The sequence below is a fragment of the Tenrec ecaudatus genome, chromosome 8, assembly GCF_050624435.1.
Source record: "Tenrec ecaudatus isolate mTenEca1 chromosome 8, mTenEca1.hap1, whole genome shotgun sequence".
NCBI classification, from domain to species: Eukaryota; Metazoa; Chordata; class Mammalia; order Afrosoricida; family Tenrecidae; genus Tenrec; species Tenrec ecaudatus.
The window spans coordinates 41208733-41227774 of record NC_134537.1 but is presented as its reverse complement, the minus strand read 5'-3'; the positions used below and the strand labels follow the sequence as shown (position 1 = coordinate 41227774).

General features: G+C 41.7%; 1 protein-coding gene across 2 annotated transcripts in view; it reads right to left on the bottom strand.

Annotated features, from left to right (window-relative positions):
- LMLN (leishmanolysin like peptidase) overlaps positions 1-19042 on the bottom strand; it is a 70653-nt gene that overhangs the window by 23232 nt on the left and 28379 nt on the right. For both annotated transcript variants that reach the window (XM_075556296.1, XM_075556297.1), the window contains exons 9-12: positions 14169-14286; positions 12073-12180; positions 7690-7766; positions 3224-3334 (exon numbers count right to left, since the gene is read on the bottom strand). In XM_075556296.1, the coding sequence (XP_075412411.1) occupies positions 3224-3334; positions 7690-7766; positions 12073-12180; positions 14169-14286 (414 nt within the window). The remainder of the gene's footprint in view (positions 1-3223; positions 3335-7689; positions 7767-12072; positions 12181-14168; positions 14287-19042) is intronic.

Here is a 19042-nt window from a genome sequence, read left to right as displayed (position 1 = left end):
TCTCTCTCACAGCTAGAACTTTGAGGACTTTGGTGATAGGAAACCAGGAGGACCCAGAAGAGAAATAAACAAGGGTGGCACACAGCTGTCAATAGAATAACACCTCCCTAAACTCCCACACCGGCAATGTTAGCTACACACATCCTTCGCACGCTGCAACCGTGGGTCACCATTCTGCTGTGCAATGAAATCATCTGGGGATCTTTAAAACAAAAATATAGAACTTCTGACACTAACCGGGCTCCCACCCCTAGAAAGTCTGCTTTAAGTACAAGGGGGTGTAATTTGGGCATGGGGATTTTTTTAAAGCTGTCTTGGTGATTCTGATGTTCAACAGAATCTGGGGACTAAGTACATTACCAGATGCGGTTAGTGCTAGAATTACGGAGCTATTTCAGAAGTGGCTGCAGGCGTTTCCTGCTCCTTATTCACAGCTCTTTCCACAGGAGGGCTGTAATTTAGACGCTTAATGGAAACTATTGAGTGATTCCAACCGCTTTGTAATTTAAAACAGCTGAGAAAAGGTGATAAAAACATCAAAGACACAGGAAGGCACTGGCCTAGGAGAGAAAACCTATAGTCCCAGGCCAGTCCTTTAGCTGTATGACCCTAGGTCTTTCTACTGATGAGTAAAATTCAGATAGCTCATTCTTACCACCTTAGCTCATTCTGTTTTCATCTTACAGACATTTGACCATGGAGGAGGGGATGGTGTAAAATTGATGTGGGGATGATGTATAATTCTTGGTGACATGATTGAATGATTGAATTATATGATATGCAGAAAATTGGAGGAAAAAATCTTAAGAAATATTAATAATGAAAAAAAAATTTTTAACCTCACTGCCATCAATACTGACTCATAGGACCCTATAGGGCAGGGCAGAAGTGCCCATGCAGGATTTTGAAACTCTTTGCGGCTGTAGAAAGCCTCATCTTTCTCCTATAAAGCACCGGTAGCTCTGAACTGCTGACCTTGCAGTTAGTAGCCCAACGCATAGGCCACCAGGGATCCTCACAACAAACTCAGAAGAAACAAAAAGAAACCAAAGTCACTGACATCCAGTTGATTCTGAACAGAAAGGAAAAACTCCCTCAACTCAAGGATGACTATCAACAAAAACCTGGTCACAAAGTGATATAATGGGTATCACTGAAATCGTACGTGTAAAGAATGTAACCGGCAAATGTTATAATTTTACAGCACCTTAAAAACCACCTACAGATAACATGATACTTAATGATGAATGACTGAGTGCTTCACCCTTAAAATTGGGAACAAGGCAAGAACGTACATTCTCACCACTCACTCAACGGAAAACTGCCTGATCTTGTCAAATCAAAAAGGCAAGCAAAGGAGCTAAAAACACACCAATCAGAAGAGAAGAGGCGACCCTGTCCCTATCTGTAGATGGCATAAATGTCTACATAGAAACGGCAAGGGATCGACAAAAATCTCCTAGGGCTAAAGCTTGCTATTTAGCATGAATGCCTTCGTGAGTTTAGCAGTCACAAAACACAAGATAGTCAGAGAAAACTGATATACAATGAGCATGCGGTATGATTTACAACCACTCAAAAATACAATCACTCAACAATTTATACTTTTTTAAAAAAAAGATGTTCAGGGCTTGCTTGTTGAACACAACATTAATGAAAGAAATCAAAGAAAAATCTAAATAAGTGGAGAGACATAATGTATTTATGAATTGGAAGTCAATCTCCCCACCTGATAATTATCTTCTTATTTATGAATTGGAAGAGTCCATCTCCCCCACCTGATAATTATCTTCCAATTGATATACAAGTTTAACTCAATTTCTATCAAAATCCCTGAAAAAATTTACAGAACATATCATTTTAAAATTTACACAGAAAAGGAAATGAACTACAATAGCAAAACTAATTTTGAAAATAAGAATAAAGTGGAAGAAAAAAAAAGAATAAAATGGAAGAAATCAGTCTAGTCAATTTTAAGATGCATGAGGGTAAATTAAAATGTACTGCCACAAAATGATAGAAACCTTTATTAGAGAAAAATATCAAAATGTAAAGCTACTGTCTTTCGATATATTCGGCATGTAGGTGTCTACACCTGTGAAGGTGGTGTTTCCATTTCTGTGCCCTTCCCTGAAGAACCCCGTGCTTTTCAAATTACGTCTCATCAGAATGGCAGTGGGCACTCTTGAGACACAGACCGTGCTCCTCGACAATGCTCTTGGAGTTTAAGGCACAAGAAGAAGTCTGCAGGGAAAAGTCCAGAGCTGGATGGTGGACGAGTACAGTTTTCCAATGGAAGATATATAGGAGAGTCCTTGCTATACTTGAAGAAGGAGCAGGTGTATGGTCAGAATGAAAAAATATTTCCTGGGCTCTTCTTACCAATGCAGTTTTCAAATTTCTTAAAATGTCTCCACAACAAGCCCTTGAGAAAATTTAGCAAGATCACTCTTTGGAATTAAACAAGCAAACAAAAAACTACTATTGTCATAATCTCTGAGCTGACCTTTCCTCTGCTTTGCATTTAACCTGGCCCCTTGCAAGTCGCGGTTTAGATGGACCCTCTTGCTTGCGGGTCGCTTGGCGAGACTAAGACAAGTACTCTAACCAGAGAACCTGTGCACAGGCCTCCACTGACCCAGAGACGGCCGAATCCTGCGTTTGCAATAAGCCCATCCACGTACGAACGGAGGCTTGGTAGCAGTTCTTTTTTACTTACCCTCAACGTGAAGGAGGGGGAAAGGGAGACTCAAAAGGGTTGTGGAAAAATCATTCTCTTTTAATACCATTCACACATTTCTGAAGCCTCCTTTTTTCATCTCAAACTTGGCAAACCCACTTTTGAAAAGATTGGGAACCACTAGCAAGTCAAAAGGACCCTTCTATTTCTCTGACACTAGATCGGCAGTTGTTTTCATCTTTGTGTGTACACTCTGAGGAAAACAGAGAGATGCTACCATTTTGCAAAACACACGTATTTAAGAATTATGAACAAAATAGGAACGTTCATGACGCTGATGCCAACACGGTGGTTTCTTTCAGCATGTGACTAGGGACTAGAGTGCGGCTTCTTCAGTGCTCACTGTGTACCTGCGAATAGTTGTCTGCGCATTTTGCAATACATTAGTCAGGTCCCATTTTTGCAACAGTTGACATTTTAGGCTCAGAATAAGAACAAGATAAAATAGTGTTATCAAAGGCACTGTAAAGAATGTATTCTTACTTTTGCTTCTGTTGATCAATCCAGAATTTACAGCTCTTTCTGACAAAGTCACACCCCATTCCTCGACCCCAGTCTAACTTCTCAGCCATGCTGTAATTAGCTTTATACCAGCTGTGGAAAGAAATCAAACAAAGTTTGTTTTTGTAAATACTGCCATTTAAAAAACAGCTCCAGCAAACCAATTACAAATCTCAGTACAAAGCAAACCAGGACTTTACAGTTGACTTTGGTGACCGTGTGCCCCTCAAAATAAAATGTTTTAACCCTAACCTCTCTGTCTGCTGTATAGGTGCACTTGGGAATCGGATGTCTCTGCTTCTTAATGAAATATGGTTAGTGGAGGGCACCGGGTCCCAATCTTATTTTGCCGACTACTGCTTTGCAGAGAAAAAACAAAAAATTCTGTGCTCTCCTCCCCGGCAATGAAACCCCTTTGTACTATAGCCCATCACCCTGTGGTAGCCCATCACCCAGTGGTAGCCCATCACCCAGTGGTAGCCCATCGAGTGGGGGATCTGCTTTTGCAGCACACCATGGTTCCAGCATCCCCCACTTTGGGCAGGGTATGTTTGCTTCCATTTCTTCAGAGAAAAAGAAGAACTAACACAAACTCAGAAGATAGAAAGGGGCAGGGAAGGAGACATGGAAATGGAAGATCTGGGGAGGAAATCAGAAAGAGCCTATTGCAAGCAAAGCCACAAAACAATATGCGTCTAAACTGCTGAGTGGAAAAGGAATCTGCTCCGTAGACTTTCAACCACACCACAATGAGAAGTTCAGAGAGAGAGGCTAACAAGCTAGCTTAAGGAACAGAGTCGGGAGAAGAGAGATTCCAAGGCACAGGAGGCTCCTCCAGGAGCAGAAGCTCAGGGCAGGCACTCTGAATTCACACTTCTAGTCTCTTCAACTGTGAGAAAATCCACTTCTGTTTAATAAAGCCACCCACTTGTGGTGCTTTGGGTTACAGCAGCACTAGATCACCAAGATAATGCCCATCACCACAAATGGGCATTCACGAAGCCGTGCTGCACAGTAACCACGGAAGCAGGGCTGGGTCACTTCAGCCTTACCATCAGGCTACTTACATTTGGGGAAGGGGTAAGAGGAACCTACACATTTCAACTCCAATTCTTAAAGATAATAGAAGTCACCAACGAGAACAGGGATACATTGTGAAAAAGGGAGAGCATCACAGAAGAAATCGAGAGGGAGTAAGAGAAAAAGATGAAGGAGTAAGCTGAAGAAGGAATACGAGGGGGCCTTAAAAGTTCAAGGAAAAATGAGTGAGCATCACCAAAACAATACATCCGAAACACAGTGGCTCAAAGGCAGGAGGAATGATGAGAGTCCCTCCCTCTGCCACACTAAAGTAGGAATATGTGATACAGCATCTTCCAAACCTATTCTCCACTCAAAAGAATTCACTCAAAAAATGGAAGAAACAAATCCAGGTGCTCCAATGCCTTAAGGCCCACAAAGTCTGCAGCTACAGTGTGAGTGACATCATTACCTAGCTCAAGTCCACAAGTCGACTGCAGAGCAAACCCAAACCAAAGTAACAGAAGACCACGGCCATCAAGCCATCAAGCCAGTGACCTGCAGGACAGAGTAGTCTCCTCAGAGGTCTCCAAGGCTGCAGACCAGACCACAACAGAAAACGTCACAGCAGCAAGTTGATTCTGACTTGTAGACAGCTTCATCTAACACACTGGTTCTCAACCTTCTTCAGGCCGCGACCTTTTCACGCAGTTCCTCGTGTGCTGGTGACCCCCAACCATAACATTAGTGTCACTGCTACTTCATAACTGTCTTTTTGCTACTGTTAGAATAGGGAAACCCTGTGAAAGGGTCGTTTGACCTCCCAAAGAGGTCGCAACCCACAGGTTGAGAACCTCTCATCTAATGGGTTTGAAGTACAGAGCCGACAGTCTCCTTCACAGATGCCTTAGCATTATGTTAGCAGTGCCTGTGTTAGAAAAATGTCATCAGACTGTTTGGGAAATTACCTCACCTAATTGAAGTTGATGAGGGCAGAACACAGTTTTCCAAAAATCAAACCCACTGATATAAAATTAATTCTGACTCATAGGGACCTTATGGGACAGATAAGAACTGCTCCTTATGACTTCTGAGCCTGTAAACATGTATGAAACTAAATGGCCACGTCTTCTTTGGCAGAGCAGCTGGCAAGTGTGAATGACCAGTCCTGAGTTTAGCAGCCCGACACCGCTGGGCCACCTGGGCTCCTTTCTACCCGCAGCTAACACTTAATTGGCAGCTCAACTACATGAAGCACTGCTCTCAGGGCTTTGTATATATTAGTTCATTCAAGCCTCATAAAACTCTGTAAGATACAGACTATATTTATTCTTGTTTTAAAGATGAGGGAAATTAGATCCAAAAAGGGTTAAGTAAATTACCTATGGCCTTCAATGTCTGTCCAGTTTTATAGAAAATGAGACATAATTCACACACACAAATGAGCCTTTTGAAAACTTAAAGGTATAATTCATCATTGTGAAGCATTTCAAACCAATTCAGTGGGATTTTTTTATATATTCACAAAGTTGTCCAACTGTAATCCAAGTTAGTTTATGTAATACAGTTAGAAAAAAATCTGCCCTACTAAATGCAGTTAGTCTAAAGTGCTTTATTTAATGCACTTAATGTGGAATTTTTAAAAAAACATTTTACTGGGGGCTCATAAAACTGTTATCACAATCCATACAGACATCCCTTGTGTCAAGCACATTTGTACATTCACTGCCCTCATCATTTTCAAAACATTTGCTCTCCACATAAGCCCTTGGCATCAGCTCATTTTCCCCCTCCCTCCCCGCTCCCCCTCCTCCAAGAACCCTTGATAATTTATAGATTATTATTTTGTCATAGCTTGCACTTGTCTATGGAATTTTTATAACTCAATGCACTGCTTAAAGAACAGGTTGAATACAGATGTTTCCAGGAAGGGCCAGATAACCCTGAGAGTCACTTAAAGCCTAGGCTAGTTGACAAAGACATTCTCAAACCGGCCTAGAGTGAAAGGAACCTTACTGTTTGGTTTGTTCATGGCCAACAACTGTTTTCTGGGGTTACCCTAAAAACGGAGTTATTGCAAAACATTTGCATATGACTCTCCAGAGTGTAAACTCTGAAGTAAAAGGCATATTATTCTTTGTGAATTCTGGTTTCAAACAAGACACCACTAACACAGCTTGTTTCCCTAAGTCTCTTCCCTGGTGTCACCTTCTAATAAACTTTTCTTTCTCCCTCTGACTTGGAGTGAGTACACTGGCTGCCCCACTCCAGGTACAGACCTGCATTTCAGGTAACACACCAACACCACCAACTTCCAAAATATTCTCATCACCACCCCCCAACTTAAACAAAAACACACACCCATGATCAGCCACTCTCTATTCTCTACCCATAGCCTATGGTAAACACTAATCTATTTTTTGTGTTTATATATTTGTCCATTCTGGACATTTCACATAGATGGAATAATCATAAGATATGGTCTTTTGTGTCTGGCTCCTTTCATTTAGTGTAATGCTTTGGAGGTTCACCAACTTACAGTATGTACCATTACTTCACTCCTTTTTGATGTCAAAATAACATGCCATTGCTCAAACATTTAAGAAATTATGTGTTCATCCACTGATGTGCATGTAGTTGTTGTGGCGGTTAAGAACAATGCTGCTATGAACATTCATTTGAAAGTTTTTATGTGGACACGTTTTCATTTCTTATTGGTACATAGTCAGAAGAATTGTTGGATCATATGGTAATGTTACCTATATTCAGGATTCATGCCCGAAAGCGCCAGAGCCAAATTCACCAAGTCCAAGTTAGAGAGAGAAAGAAGCATTTCATTAGAAGGTGCAGGGAGACATGGTCTGGCAATTTTGATCCTGTGAAAATTACAGCCTAAGAAACCCTGTAGGGCAGTTCTACTCTGTCCTGCCGGCTTCCTAAGAGTTGGGATGTAAGGAAGCCCCTGACAAGCTTTGTGCTTGACCGGATGTGAGCAGTGAGGAGAAGGAGCTATCATGGACCATACTATCGGAAGAACAACTTCATTAAACTACAACTTGTAAGTTATTAAAAAATGTCTGCAGTTCAAAAATACTGTCCTATGTTTAGCAACAACAGGCCCATGGTGCTGCAGTGGTGCTTCAAAAAAAGGAAAAATGCAGTGAACTTCACCAGTGTCATGGTTGTAGGAGTAACCCTCACACTCTATGGTGCTCCCATTTCCTACTGGTGCCTTCAAAAATAAAATAACAACAACTGGCATTAATCTCAAAAGGGTTCAGGGCTAAGAGTCAATAAAACAAGGCCAGCAAGACCATTTCAAAGAACGGATTCACTTTGCTTCTGTGTATAATGTAGTTCTTAAATCACAATCTCAACACGCAAGTTCATTTCATTTAATTCGTACACTAGTCTCTCAGCTGCCTTACCCAGTGTCCTCCATCAACGCCAGAGTGAGTCGAGAGAGGGCCCGGTTCTGGGTGTGAGAGCCAGTCATGGCTTCATTCTGAAATCACCAACAGATTAGAATGAGAGGACTGGAAAGATACACATGCCTTCTAACGACTGGCATCTATTTAAAATATCTGAAGGTGACAAAACATTCCATTAAAATGGTGAGACACATATCATCCTTTAGAACGATAACAGTGAACTTTAAAGTAAAATCTGTTTTTTCCTCGGAATGCTTTGAATTAGTATAATTTGTCTAGACTGGTAGGCAACTGGCGCTTAGAACTCTGTGATAAAAACTGGATGAAGGGTAGGGAATGTGCAGATGTGCTTTATACAATTGATGTATGTATATGTATGGATTGTGATAAGAGTTGTATGAGCCCCTAATAAAATGTAAAAAGAACAAAAAAAAACTGGATGAAGAAGGACATCAGTCAGTGTAAGACATGAAAAAATAATAATAATTTATAAATTATCAAGGCTTTGTGAGAGAGAGGGAGGGGCAAAATGAGGAGCTGATACCAAGGGCTCAAGTAGAAAATGATGATGGCAACAAATGTACAAATGTGCTTGACACAATGGATGGATGGAGTGAGATAAGAGTTGTACGAGCCCCCAATAAAATGATTGAAAAAAAACAACAACTCAGTGATGAAAATAAAGGGTGATATATTTTGGAAAGGAAATATTACAAAAGCATTATACTCTCTAGCCACAGAGTTGGTGGTTGAGATAGACAATCTGTGTGGAAAATATTGCCTGAATTACATAGAAAAATATAACCCTCAACTTTATGATCACAGAAATATACTCAATAAAAAATATGACAGATTCAAAGGATCAAAGAAGTTACACGAGGGACCTAAAAAACCATTAATGTCTACTACCCATACAATCTTCTTATCATAAAATCCCTACCAGGAGGGATTTTATGTTGTGTATTTTGCTGGTGCTATACTGCACCCTAGCTGGCTCATCCCTTCCTTGTGAAACCTTTTGAGGGGATATCCAATTGTCTACAGATGGGCTTCGGGTCTCCATTCCAACCCCCCTTGTTCACATTGAAATGGTTGTTTTGGGTCTTCTGATGCCTGATCCCATCAACAGCTTGTGATCACATGGGTTCATGTGCTTCTTCCATGTGGGCTTTGTTGCTTCCCTATTAGATGGCTGCTTGTTTAACTTCAAGCCTTTAAGACCCCAGGCGCTATATCTTGTAATAGCCAGGCACCATTAGCTTTCTTCACATTAGCTTATGAACCCATTTTATCTTCAGCAATAGTATTGGGAAGGTGAGCATCACAGAATGTCAGGTTATTAGAACAAACTGTTCTTGCACTAAGGGAGGACTTGAGTAGAGGCCCAATGTCGGTCTGCAACCTTCATACTTAACCTATAAATATATGTACATAGACCTATATCCCTATCGTTATGTATTAATAAATTTGCATATGTACATGCCTCTGTTTAAACCTCTATTAATATCTTTTGCCTCCTAGTCCTTTCATCTACTTTCTTTTACTTTCCTCCTGTCCCACTGTCATGTTCGACCTTCATTCGACTCTCTGTACTTCCTCTCGGCTGCGCTGCACTTGGCTGAACTCCAACAGGCATTCTATGCCCTCCTCACCATTGGTTTTAGATCTTTTGTTCTCTTGTCCCTGAGTTTGTTGGCTCCCCGCTCCCTTTTCCCCACCTCCTCCTCTCCCCTGGCCTCCTAGAACTGTTGTTTTCTCCTCGGGATTGTTTATCCTGCCTATCTTATATAGCCTATGAATAGGTTGTCATTTATTAATGTTTTCCGATCGGGTCTGATGCAGTGACAAGCCTTGCCTCCCGAGTCCCAAGTCTATTTTCAGAATTCCTCGGAGACTTGGTTGCACGCTGCTCGGCTGTGCTCCCTTCATGTTATACCCTGGTGTGGGAGCGTCTCAAATAATTTTTTAACTGTTGTGAGGGGCAGGACTGGCTTTTCTGTCTCAGAAGTTTGCCAACCCCCGGTCTAGCACATTCCCCTAGAAATTTAATAATGTGAATGTCAATTGAGTTTCAAAGGCAATGATATGTATGGGGGCGGGGGAGAGGTCCCCTTGATATGTCTCTTGCCTGGGTCTCTAGTAAAACTATGTTGCTAAGTCAGTTTGGTACTTCTCTCCGTACATGATTCTTGTGCACATGCGCATCTTGCAAGGATCTAAAAGCTATGCCTCTGGAGTTGTTAAAGAGACATCAGTTCTTATTGGATATGGCATTGTAAGCCAGGGTGGTCCTGTACTCATCTGTGGTGGCGGAGTGCTCCTGCAATTAAGCTGGAGGTGGATGGTGGCTGCTATGCAGAACACAGAGATGCCTGGCCTGCCACCCTAGCATGCTGTGCTGCCTGCCTAGCTTCCTTCTAAAAGAATCTTTTTACCAGGGGGGTCTGTTTTTGCTTGTTTGATTGTTTCGCTGAATAGATGAACACCCAGTAGAAAGAGATACAGAGAAGTTGTTAATCTGAGCAATTTATGATAAAATTTAAAAAACATTTTTTCATCATTTTATTGGGACTTGGTACAACTCTTAACTCACTCCGTACATCCATCCATCATGTCAAGCACATTTGTACATTTGTTGCCATTATCATTCTCAAACCATTTTCTTTCTATTTGAGTCCTTGGTATCCACTCATTTTCTCCCCTCCCTCCACAGCCCCCCAAATAAACCCTCGACAATTTATAAGTAATTGTTATTTTGTCATGTCTTCTTACACTGTCTGAGATAAAAAAAATTCAACATAGCTATTCCTTAACATAAGGATGTTGTGTTACAGCCACAAATACTATATACTGTTTTGCTTTTTTTTTTTTTTAAGCAAAAAGCAGATTCAGGTCTATTTTGCTAAAGCATGTGTTTCTACAAAGTGAATGAGTTTATGTGGGAATAGCAAGTAATGCAATAGCATCAGTGTAACATGGGGAAATGTTCATTTGTAACAGTTTTTCCTCAATCATTTTAGTAATTTGTGCCACAGAGTAGCTAAAGACACAAAGGTACGTGATGCCTGCTCACTCCACATTCGTCCTCGTGGCTCACGAGGACCAGGCTCTCTAGCATGGAAGCACGTCACTGCATGGCTCTTCTCTGCTTCTGACCTCTGTGCAGATGACCTTTGTCGCCATTCATAAGAGAAAGGGCCCCCAATTAAACTAACATTGTTTTCCACTGTTGGTTACAGTAACGAAACACTAAACAGAGGACTTTACTTGCGGGGAAATATGATGTCTTTGTAAACTGCCCTAGTGTTTTTGTCAGGACTTATTGTATTATTAGTACTCTGGTTACTTGCCTGCTAAGTCTGGCTATTTTTAATGCCTGATTTTGAAGAGTGAATTTTTCAGGGAAGTATAGATTTCATTACAGCAGAAATACTTGTACTATCTTAGAAAGATGCCTAAGATGTACTATTAAGTGAAAAAATTGCATAAATGTACAAACCCATGTGGCTTTGCTTTTTAAAAAAGTATACACTCACACACATCATTCCTGGTAGGGTAGAAAGAAAATTTAAAAAGTGGTTATACCTAGAAAGTAACCCTGGAGAACTGAAAATGCAAAGAGACTTTTATACTTTTTATATTATAATGTAAGTAAGTATGTACCACTTGTCACTATAATGTTCTGTGTCACAGGACGTTAGGTGGTTTGAACTTCATGCAGACACTGTATTATATACAGGAGAGGGGCATGCAGGATGGTCACCAGGCAGGTCGGGGACTGATGCTGCCACAGCCATGCCAAGGACCTGCAAGACTACTTTGGCTCTGCTACCACCACTTCAGCATGATCACTACCCCATCTCTGAGAGAGACACTGCATGTACCTGCCATCACGGAATGGGTTTTCCATTCTTCCAGCCCTGCCACCCCACCCCTCTTTTGCCCCCTCAGCCTCCTTACAACCCCGTTCCCTGCTCCTTCTTCCACAAGGACTTGGAAGCTACCTCCCAGGAGGAGATGTGATCTCGGCCCGAGGCATCACACACACGGCACCTGGGCCAAGTTGGGCAGCAGCCTCAGCAGCTGGGGCAGCGACTGAGTCGTCCCTGCCTGAGAGGAGTGTAGTAGAACAGGCAGCTGCAGCGGGGCCTAGGGAGCTAGCAAGGATCTCCCTACCTGGCAAAATGTGTCTGCTCTATCCGCTCCATGAGTGGGATCTGTGAATGCTCTCTCAATTCTATGGATCCATGGATGCACCTGCCGTCAGATGCTGCCAACAGACACTAAGGGATACACCCCCGTACGGGAATAACTCCCACATGAATCTGAATTGCTTTCATTAAAGGAAAGGCATACGGTAAAATTTTACAGTAAACTGACCTCTAATAACCGCTTTTCCCAATGGTTGAGCTCAGTGCCCATACCACCTTGATTTTCAAGTTCCATCCCTTCCAAAATCGGACAGTTAAAATGTTTTCGTGCTTCATCCTAGGACACAGAGAAGAAATATAACCATCATAAAAGCATAATGTATTTGTAAGATCTTTACTGCACTCTCTATGTGTAATAACCACACCGCAAAATTCACTACCATTTTGTCTATTCCAATTCATTGTGACCCTATATTGGGTTTATAAGACTGTAAACCTTTATGGGAGCAGAGAGCCTCATCTTTCTCCCGTAGAGCAGCTGGTGGGTTTGACCTACCAAGTCTGATGGCAGCCATCCAATGCCTAACCCCCAGCACTACCAAGCTCCCTCTGTATATAAGAATTGTACTCACTCCCATCGTAGCCACCCCATGGGACAGAGTGGAACTGACCCTGTGCTCCCCCAGGTGCGCATCTTTAGAGGCGCAGAGAGCCTCATCTTTCTCCTGTAGTGCTGCTGGTGGTTCCTACTGTTGGCCTTGCTCGTTAGTAGCCTCACCTGTAACCTACTCCCCTACCAGGACTCCTCCTCCTGGACACAACAGACATTTACAAGTTCCTTTTGTGAGAAAAATATCATTAAGACCAAAGTTTTTAATAAAATTAGATATTTTGATGTTGTCATACTCTTCTTTGCTAATAAACTGTTATTTCTCTATTTTATGCTCTACTGGAAGCCTTTTACTGTTACTTGTACTTCAGGAAAGTTAGACGAGTATGTTGGCCATGTATAAATGTTGCATCATCAACCACCTTAAAGCTGATATAAACTTCTGCTCTTGTTATAGGGAAGTCTTCATAGGAGAAAATTCTGTTCAATAGAGTATCACTCAGCACAACTGATTTATCTTTCAGGAAAAGTCTTTCAGAGCAGGTCAACCTTCAAGGTCAAGAAAGGGCAAGAGATAATAGGCTTCTTTCATTACATTTAAGAGTAAAAAGAACCACAAATGAAATAATAAGCAAGACGGAACACAGGACTAGTGCTATCATGAGATGCCGTCTTAAGGCAGCGTGTAGGATTAGGACCACGAGAATCCCTACCAACCTTCCCTCTCCTCAGGTTTCTCTTGGCCTGTAGTGTACCTGTGTGGGAAACAGAAAGCTTTCTCCCAAGTCGTCTCCCCCAAATATATGTTAGACTTGGGACACTGCTTGCAACTAATGGTGAATGATTGTCAAGTTACCTCCCTGAAGGCAGTCAGCTGCCAGACTACTGTAGGGTCCACCACAGGTGGGGCCCACTCCCTGCTGTTAAGGACAATGGGCTATTGCTCCCTAAAGGCTTGTGACCATCAGTCTGGTCCCTGTAAGTGGGGTGTACACCCTACGGATAATGGTTTCCATGGAGAGCCAGAGAATAGGTCAAACCTGCTCAGTGACATCCAAAGTTAGGCTGCCATCCTGAATCTAGGATCTGCCCATCTTGTCACATGTATACTCCCAATCCCTCCTCTTCCTATTGGGTGTATATCCCTAGGTTGTCCCCCTCTCATTGCTGTATAACCTATAGCGCAACCCGGTCCTGTGACAGATGTCTTTACCTGTAATTAGTGGGCTTGCATGTCCCCCAAAGGTATATAAGCCTGGGTTAGCAATAAAGATCCCCCTTGGCGTCTCATCGGCTCCCTCTCCTCTCCTGTCCTCTCTCCCCTGTTCCCTTTCCCCTTGTCCTCCTTCCCCTCCCCCTCTCTCCTGCCCTCCGGTCTCCCATCTCCATGTGGACCACCAAGTGGGTCTGAGGTGACCATGCTACCATGAAATGTGTCTGACTCCATTATTTCAATCTCTCTTTTATCTCTCAAGCTCTCAATGACTTTATTATAATATATATATGTTTCAACTGTACAATTGCAACTATCAAACCCGCAATTAGTTGTGGGGGGATGGCCTTTCCCCCACATATCTGTACTGTCTTCAGATTACTTTTCTTACTGTACAGTTCTGAAATTGCAAAATTCTTAACTAATAATGATTAGCAAAGAGAAATAATGAAGCAAAAGAGCAAGTGGCTTGTGGTTTGGGAACAGTCTCAGGAATACTTACAACCACACGAGGTGTTACTAGGAGATAGACAGTGTGATGAACTCTCTTATTATCACGAACGTCCCATAATCTCTCCACTGTTCGAACTACTTTATCACTCCATTGATATAATCCAAGACTATAATTACAGAATAGGAAGATGGTCATTGTTGTGAAGTCACCACCATTTTAAATGTAAGTGCTCATAAATGTCAGTTACAAGATTGAAATGTTTCAAAGTTGATTATGTAAGTAGTCCATGTAAAGTTATTGATAAACATTTTCTAATTTAATCTTTTAACCACTCTTTTAGGTTGTCATCACTGTGTTGTAGGTGAGGACACTGTGTTGTAGGTGAGGTGAGTTTGGAAGGACCGATCTACCCTAATACTTGACTAAATTAATTACTTCCTTTCAGCACACATTACTGGATAACAAAAAGGCCGCAATGTGTCTAATGACTTCTCTAAACATCACTTCCATTGCCATGAGACCAGAAGAACTGGATGATACCTAGCTACTACTACTGAACATTCCTATCAAAGAGTCTATACAATAACCCTGATCAAAAGGAAAATGCAGAATGAGGTTTCAAGTTCTCACAGACTCCAAGCTTTCCCGAGCCATGGAGGCCAAATGAACCCTTCAAACTACTGCCCAGTTATAACTTCTAAACCTAACACAAAAATCTCTCTGAAGGTCTTCTTCAAATCTATCAATACTTGAGTTTAACGAGTAAAAAATATCTACTTCAAACATTATGCTTTTTGCTTCTCTTTTACTTTTATTCTCAGACTTCTGAAAGCACTTCATTTGGGTAACATTATACTCTTAAGAACTATTTATATGGGGCCAAATTGACAACACAAAGTACAAGATTTGCAGGAGCGTCAGGGAGCGTGAGCTTATGTTAATGAGGGAGGGACAACTGGGAAAAGGAGGGCCAGAAGGATGCACAACTTAGGAAAGAAAAGTGAGCGTCACTGAATCACACATGTAGAAACTGCTAAATTAGTCTGTTACTTGCTATTTCCTCAATAACCACCCCAACAAAATCAATGTAAAAGGCATGTCCAGAGAAAGATCCAAAAGGGGGCTTCAAAGAGTTTATGGAAAATGATCTTCTAATTCTATTTTTCTATGAACTGTGGAAACTCCCTCAAAAAAGAAAAATTAGCATACAATAAAAATAGTAATTTAATTTAGTTGAAAATGATAACTTATTGAAGCATTGTGGTATTTTCCCAGTCCCCCTGTCCAGCTCCAGGGTGTCCTTGACAATCAGAATCATAGTGAAAATCATACCACCTGGCACCCGTGGAGGATAGAAGGCTGGAGCTCCTTCACAGCCTCATACCCAGAGACGGTTCATTATCTGACCTGCCTGGTGGTTTCCTGGAAGGGGACCCCACTTGCAAGGCTGTCTTGATTTGACCTGACTTAGGGCTTACCTAGTGAAAAATGTCTTTATTCAGGGACATTTGTCAAAAAACAGTTCAAAGCAATTATGTATGTTAATAGATACCTGGAAAAACAAACAAACACAATAAATGCCTAAAGAAGTAAGCAACAGTTGGCATAAACAATAAACTAGCCAAAGAATTTAAAAAGAAAACTTGGGAAACAAGAGAGCCAGAAAGGCTTTGAAAACACCCATAGTTCTGGGAATCTTGAGAGCCACCAGCATGCCCTGGGCTGTGAGCGGGTCGAGAGCTGTGACCAACTCAGGGAAGACCTAGAACACTCCAATCACTTGCAAGCAGGAGCCTGAGGTTAAGGCAGCACTGCCAACCGGATGAGTGTTGGAGGTGCACACAGAGCCCATCAGCCAAGACTGAAGACATCAACAAGTTTAAGAAATTTCTATCCAGTTGTTTGCTAACCATCTTCAGTGGTCACATATGACCAAGAATAGACTTTCTAAAATTAGTTCAGAGAAGTCAATAATTAAACAACAAATGGGGGGTGCAGATGGGAACCTGATTTTTAGCGTTGTCACAGTATTTTAAAAGTTCAGTTTTCAACAAGAACAAAAATTATGAAACAAATAAAAATAAGAAAATGTAACCCATACCAAGGAGCTTCAAAAAATTCATGGAAAAATAAAATTAAAATATACTATGTCTAATCATGGTAGGAAATGATATGGTCCTACTTAAAACTGGGAACAGATGTCCCTTATGACCCAGAAATATCTTTGCTGAGCATATACCCAATGCCACCTGCCCTCTGAGTGAAACCACTACTCTGACATCTATTGTTGCCTGTTCTTGAACTCCATGCAAATGAAGTTTCTGACTCCTTTGGCTTAATATTGCTGTTTGTATCTATAGGATTCATCCATGTTGGTACAGATAACACTAGACTACAATTTCTCATTAAATAAGTATGCCATAATTTACTTATTCATTCTTAGGTAGATGAGGCTCTCAGTGATTTTCACTTTGGGGTTATTAATAACAAAGCTGCCATGAACATTTGTACAAGTCATTTTGTAGACACGTGTTCTTAATGTTAAGATTTATCTTTTATATAACTGCAGTTAAATGGTTTCATTCTCTGACTGTATACAAAAATCCTTCAAAATTTTTTTTCAGATTGCTCAATTTATTTATTATTATTATTTTAGATTGCTCAATTTAAACACAGCCTCTGGATCACTGTGACTAGCCTGTAAAATATCCATCAACATGCAAATACTGAAACATGTAGATAATAATCATTACTAAACCAAAATATCACCAATTCACATTTTTCAGTCTGACTTCACTATAAAAAAAAAAGTAGTAGGTTCAGTAGTAGGGTAGCAGGTGGACATTGGGCCTCCTCATGCACACTTCCTCAATACAATAGCACCTTGCCCAGCTAAACGGTCATTCTATGATACCCACATTCCCAACATGATCACTGAAGACAGACTTGTGTGTAGCAAACGTGGTGAAGAAAGCTGATGGTGCCTGGCTATCAAAAATATATAGCGTCTGGGGTCTTAAAGGCTTGAAGGCAAACAAGCGGCCATCTAGCTCGGAAGCAATAAAGCCCACAGAGAAGAAGCAAACAGCCTAAGCGAATACAAGGTGTTGAATGGACCAGGTAGCAGACACCAAGGAACAGAAACTATCATTGTGTGATCACCTTCCTCACATAAGCGCTGAAGACGAATGTGTGCATAAGCAAGTGTGGTGAAGAAGGCTGATGGTGCCTGGCTATTGAGAGATATAGCGTCCGGGGACTTAAAGACTTGAAAGTAAACCAACGGCCATCTAGCCCAGAAGCAACAAAGCCCACAGGGAAGCAGCACACCAACATGTGTGATCGTGAAGGGCAGAGGGGACCAGGTCTCAAACAACAAAGGCGGGGGCGGGGGGAATAAAAAAATCACATCGAGGGGGCTGGCGGGAATAAAAAATAAATCACATTACCGTGAATGAGGAGGAGTGCATGATGGGGACCCAAAGCCCATCTGTAGACGGCTAGACATCCCTTGCAGAGGGGTAGTGGGGAGATGAGTCACTCAGGGTTCAGTGTAGCAACAATGAAACTCAAAACCTTCCTCTAGTTCTTGAACGCTTCCTCCCCTCCCAATTATCATGATCCCAATTCTACCTTGCGGACCTGGTTAGACCAGAGGATGCACAGCGGTGCAGTAGGGATCTGGAAACACAGGGAATCTAGGACGGATGAACCCCTCAGGACCAGCATGGGAGTGGCGACACCGGGAGGGAAGGGGATGTAGAAAGGGAGAACTGATCTTGGGGATCTATGGGAGATGGGTAATGGGAAGGTGGGTGAGGGGAGACACCGGGTAGTGTAAGATAAGATAAAATAATTATTTATAAACTACTAATGGTGCAGGGGGAAGGGGGCAGCGGGGAGGGTGGGGGAGGAAAAAACGGAAAACGAGCTGATTTCAGGAACCCAAGTGGAAGATGAATTTTGAGAATGAAGAGGGCAATGAATGTATAAGGGTGCTTTGCTCAACTGATGTATGTGTGGATTGTGATAAGAGTTGTATGAGCCCCAATAAAAATATTTATTTTTTTTTAAAAGTAGTGAGGAAGGGGGAAGAGGGGAGGGAGGGGGAAGGAGGGAAAAAAGTGAAATGAGGAGCTGATTCCAGGAACCCAAGCAGAAAGCTAATGTTGAGAATGATGAGGGCAATGAACGTGTAAGTGTGCTTTACACAGTTGATGTATGTGTATGGATTGTGATAAGAGTTGTATGAGCCCCCAATGACTTAAAAAAAAAAGTAGTGGAAAAATACAACTTTCCTCTAGTTCCTAAATGCTTCCTCCCCCCACCCCCGACTATCATGATCCCAATTCGACCTTACAAATCCAGCTAGACCAGAGGATGTACACTGGTACAGTTAGGAACTGGAAACACAGGGAATCCAGGAAAGATGATCCCTTCAGGACCAGTGCTGAGAGTGGTGACACTGAGAGGGTAGAGGGACGGTGGAGTAGAAAGGGGGAACTGATTACAAGGATCTACATATAACACTGATGGACATCAGAAAAGTAGGTGAAGGGAGACGTCGGACAAGGCAAGATATGACAAAATAATAATTTATAAATTATCAAGGGCTCATGAGAGATGAGTGGGAAAAATGAGGAGCTGATGCCAGGGACTTAAATGGAGAGCAAGTGATTTGAGAATGATGAGAGCAACGAATGTACAAATGTGCTTTCTACAATTGATGTATGTATGGATTGTGATGAGTTGTATGAGCCCCAATAAAATGATTTTAAAAAAAGAAGTAGTAGAAAAGAGCCCTGCCCGACAAGAAAAATTCTGGCTTATCGAACTTAAGCTTTCTTAATCTCAATTTCCGTACTCATAAAATCAAAGGACGAAGCTACATAGCCTGGTGTGTCTTATTTTAATATATATTA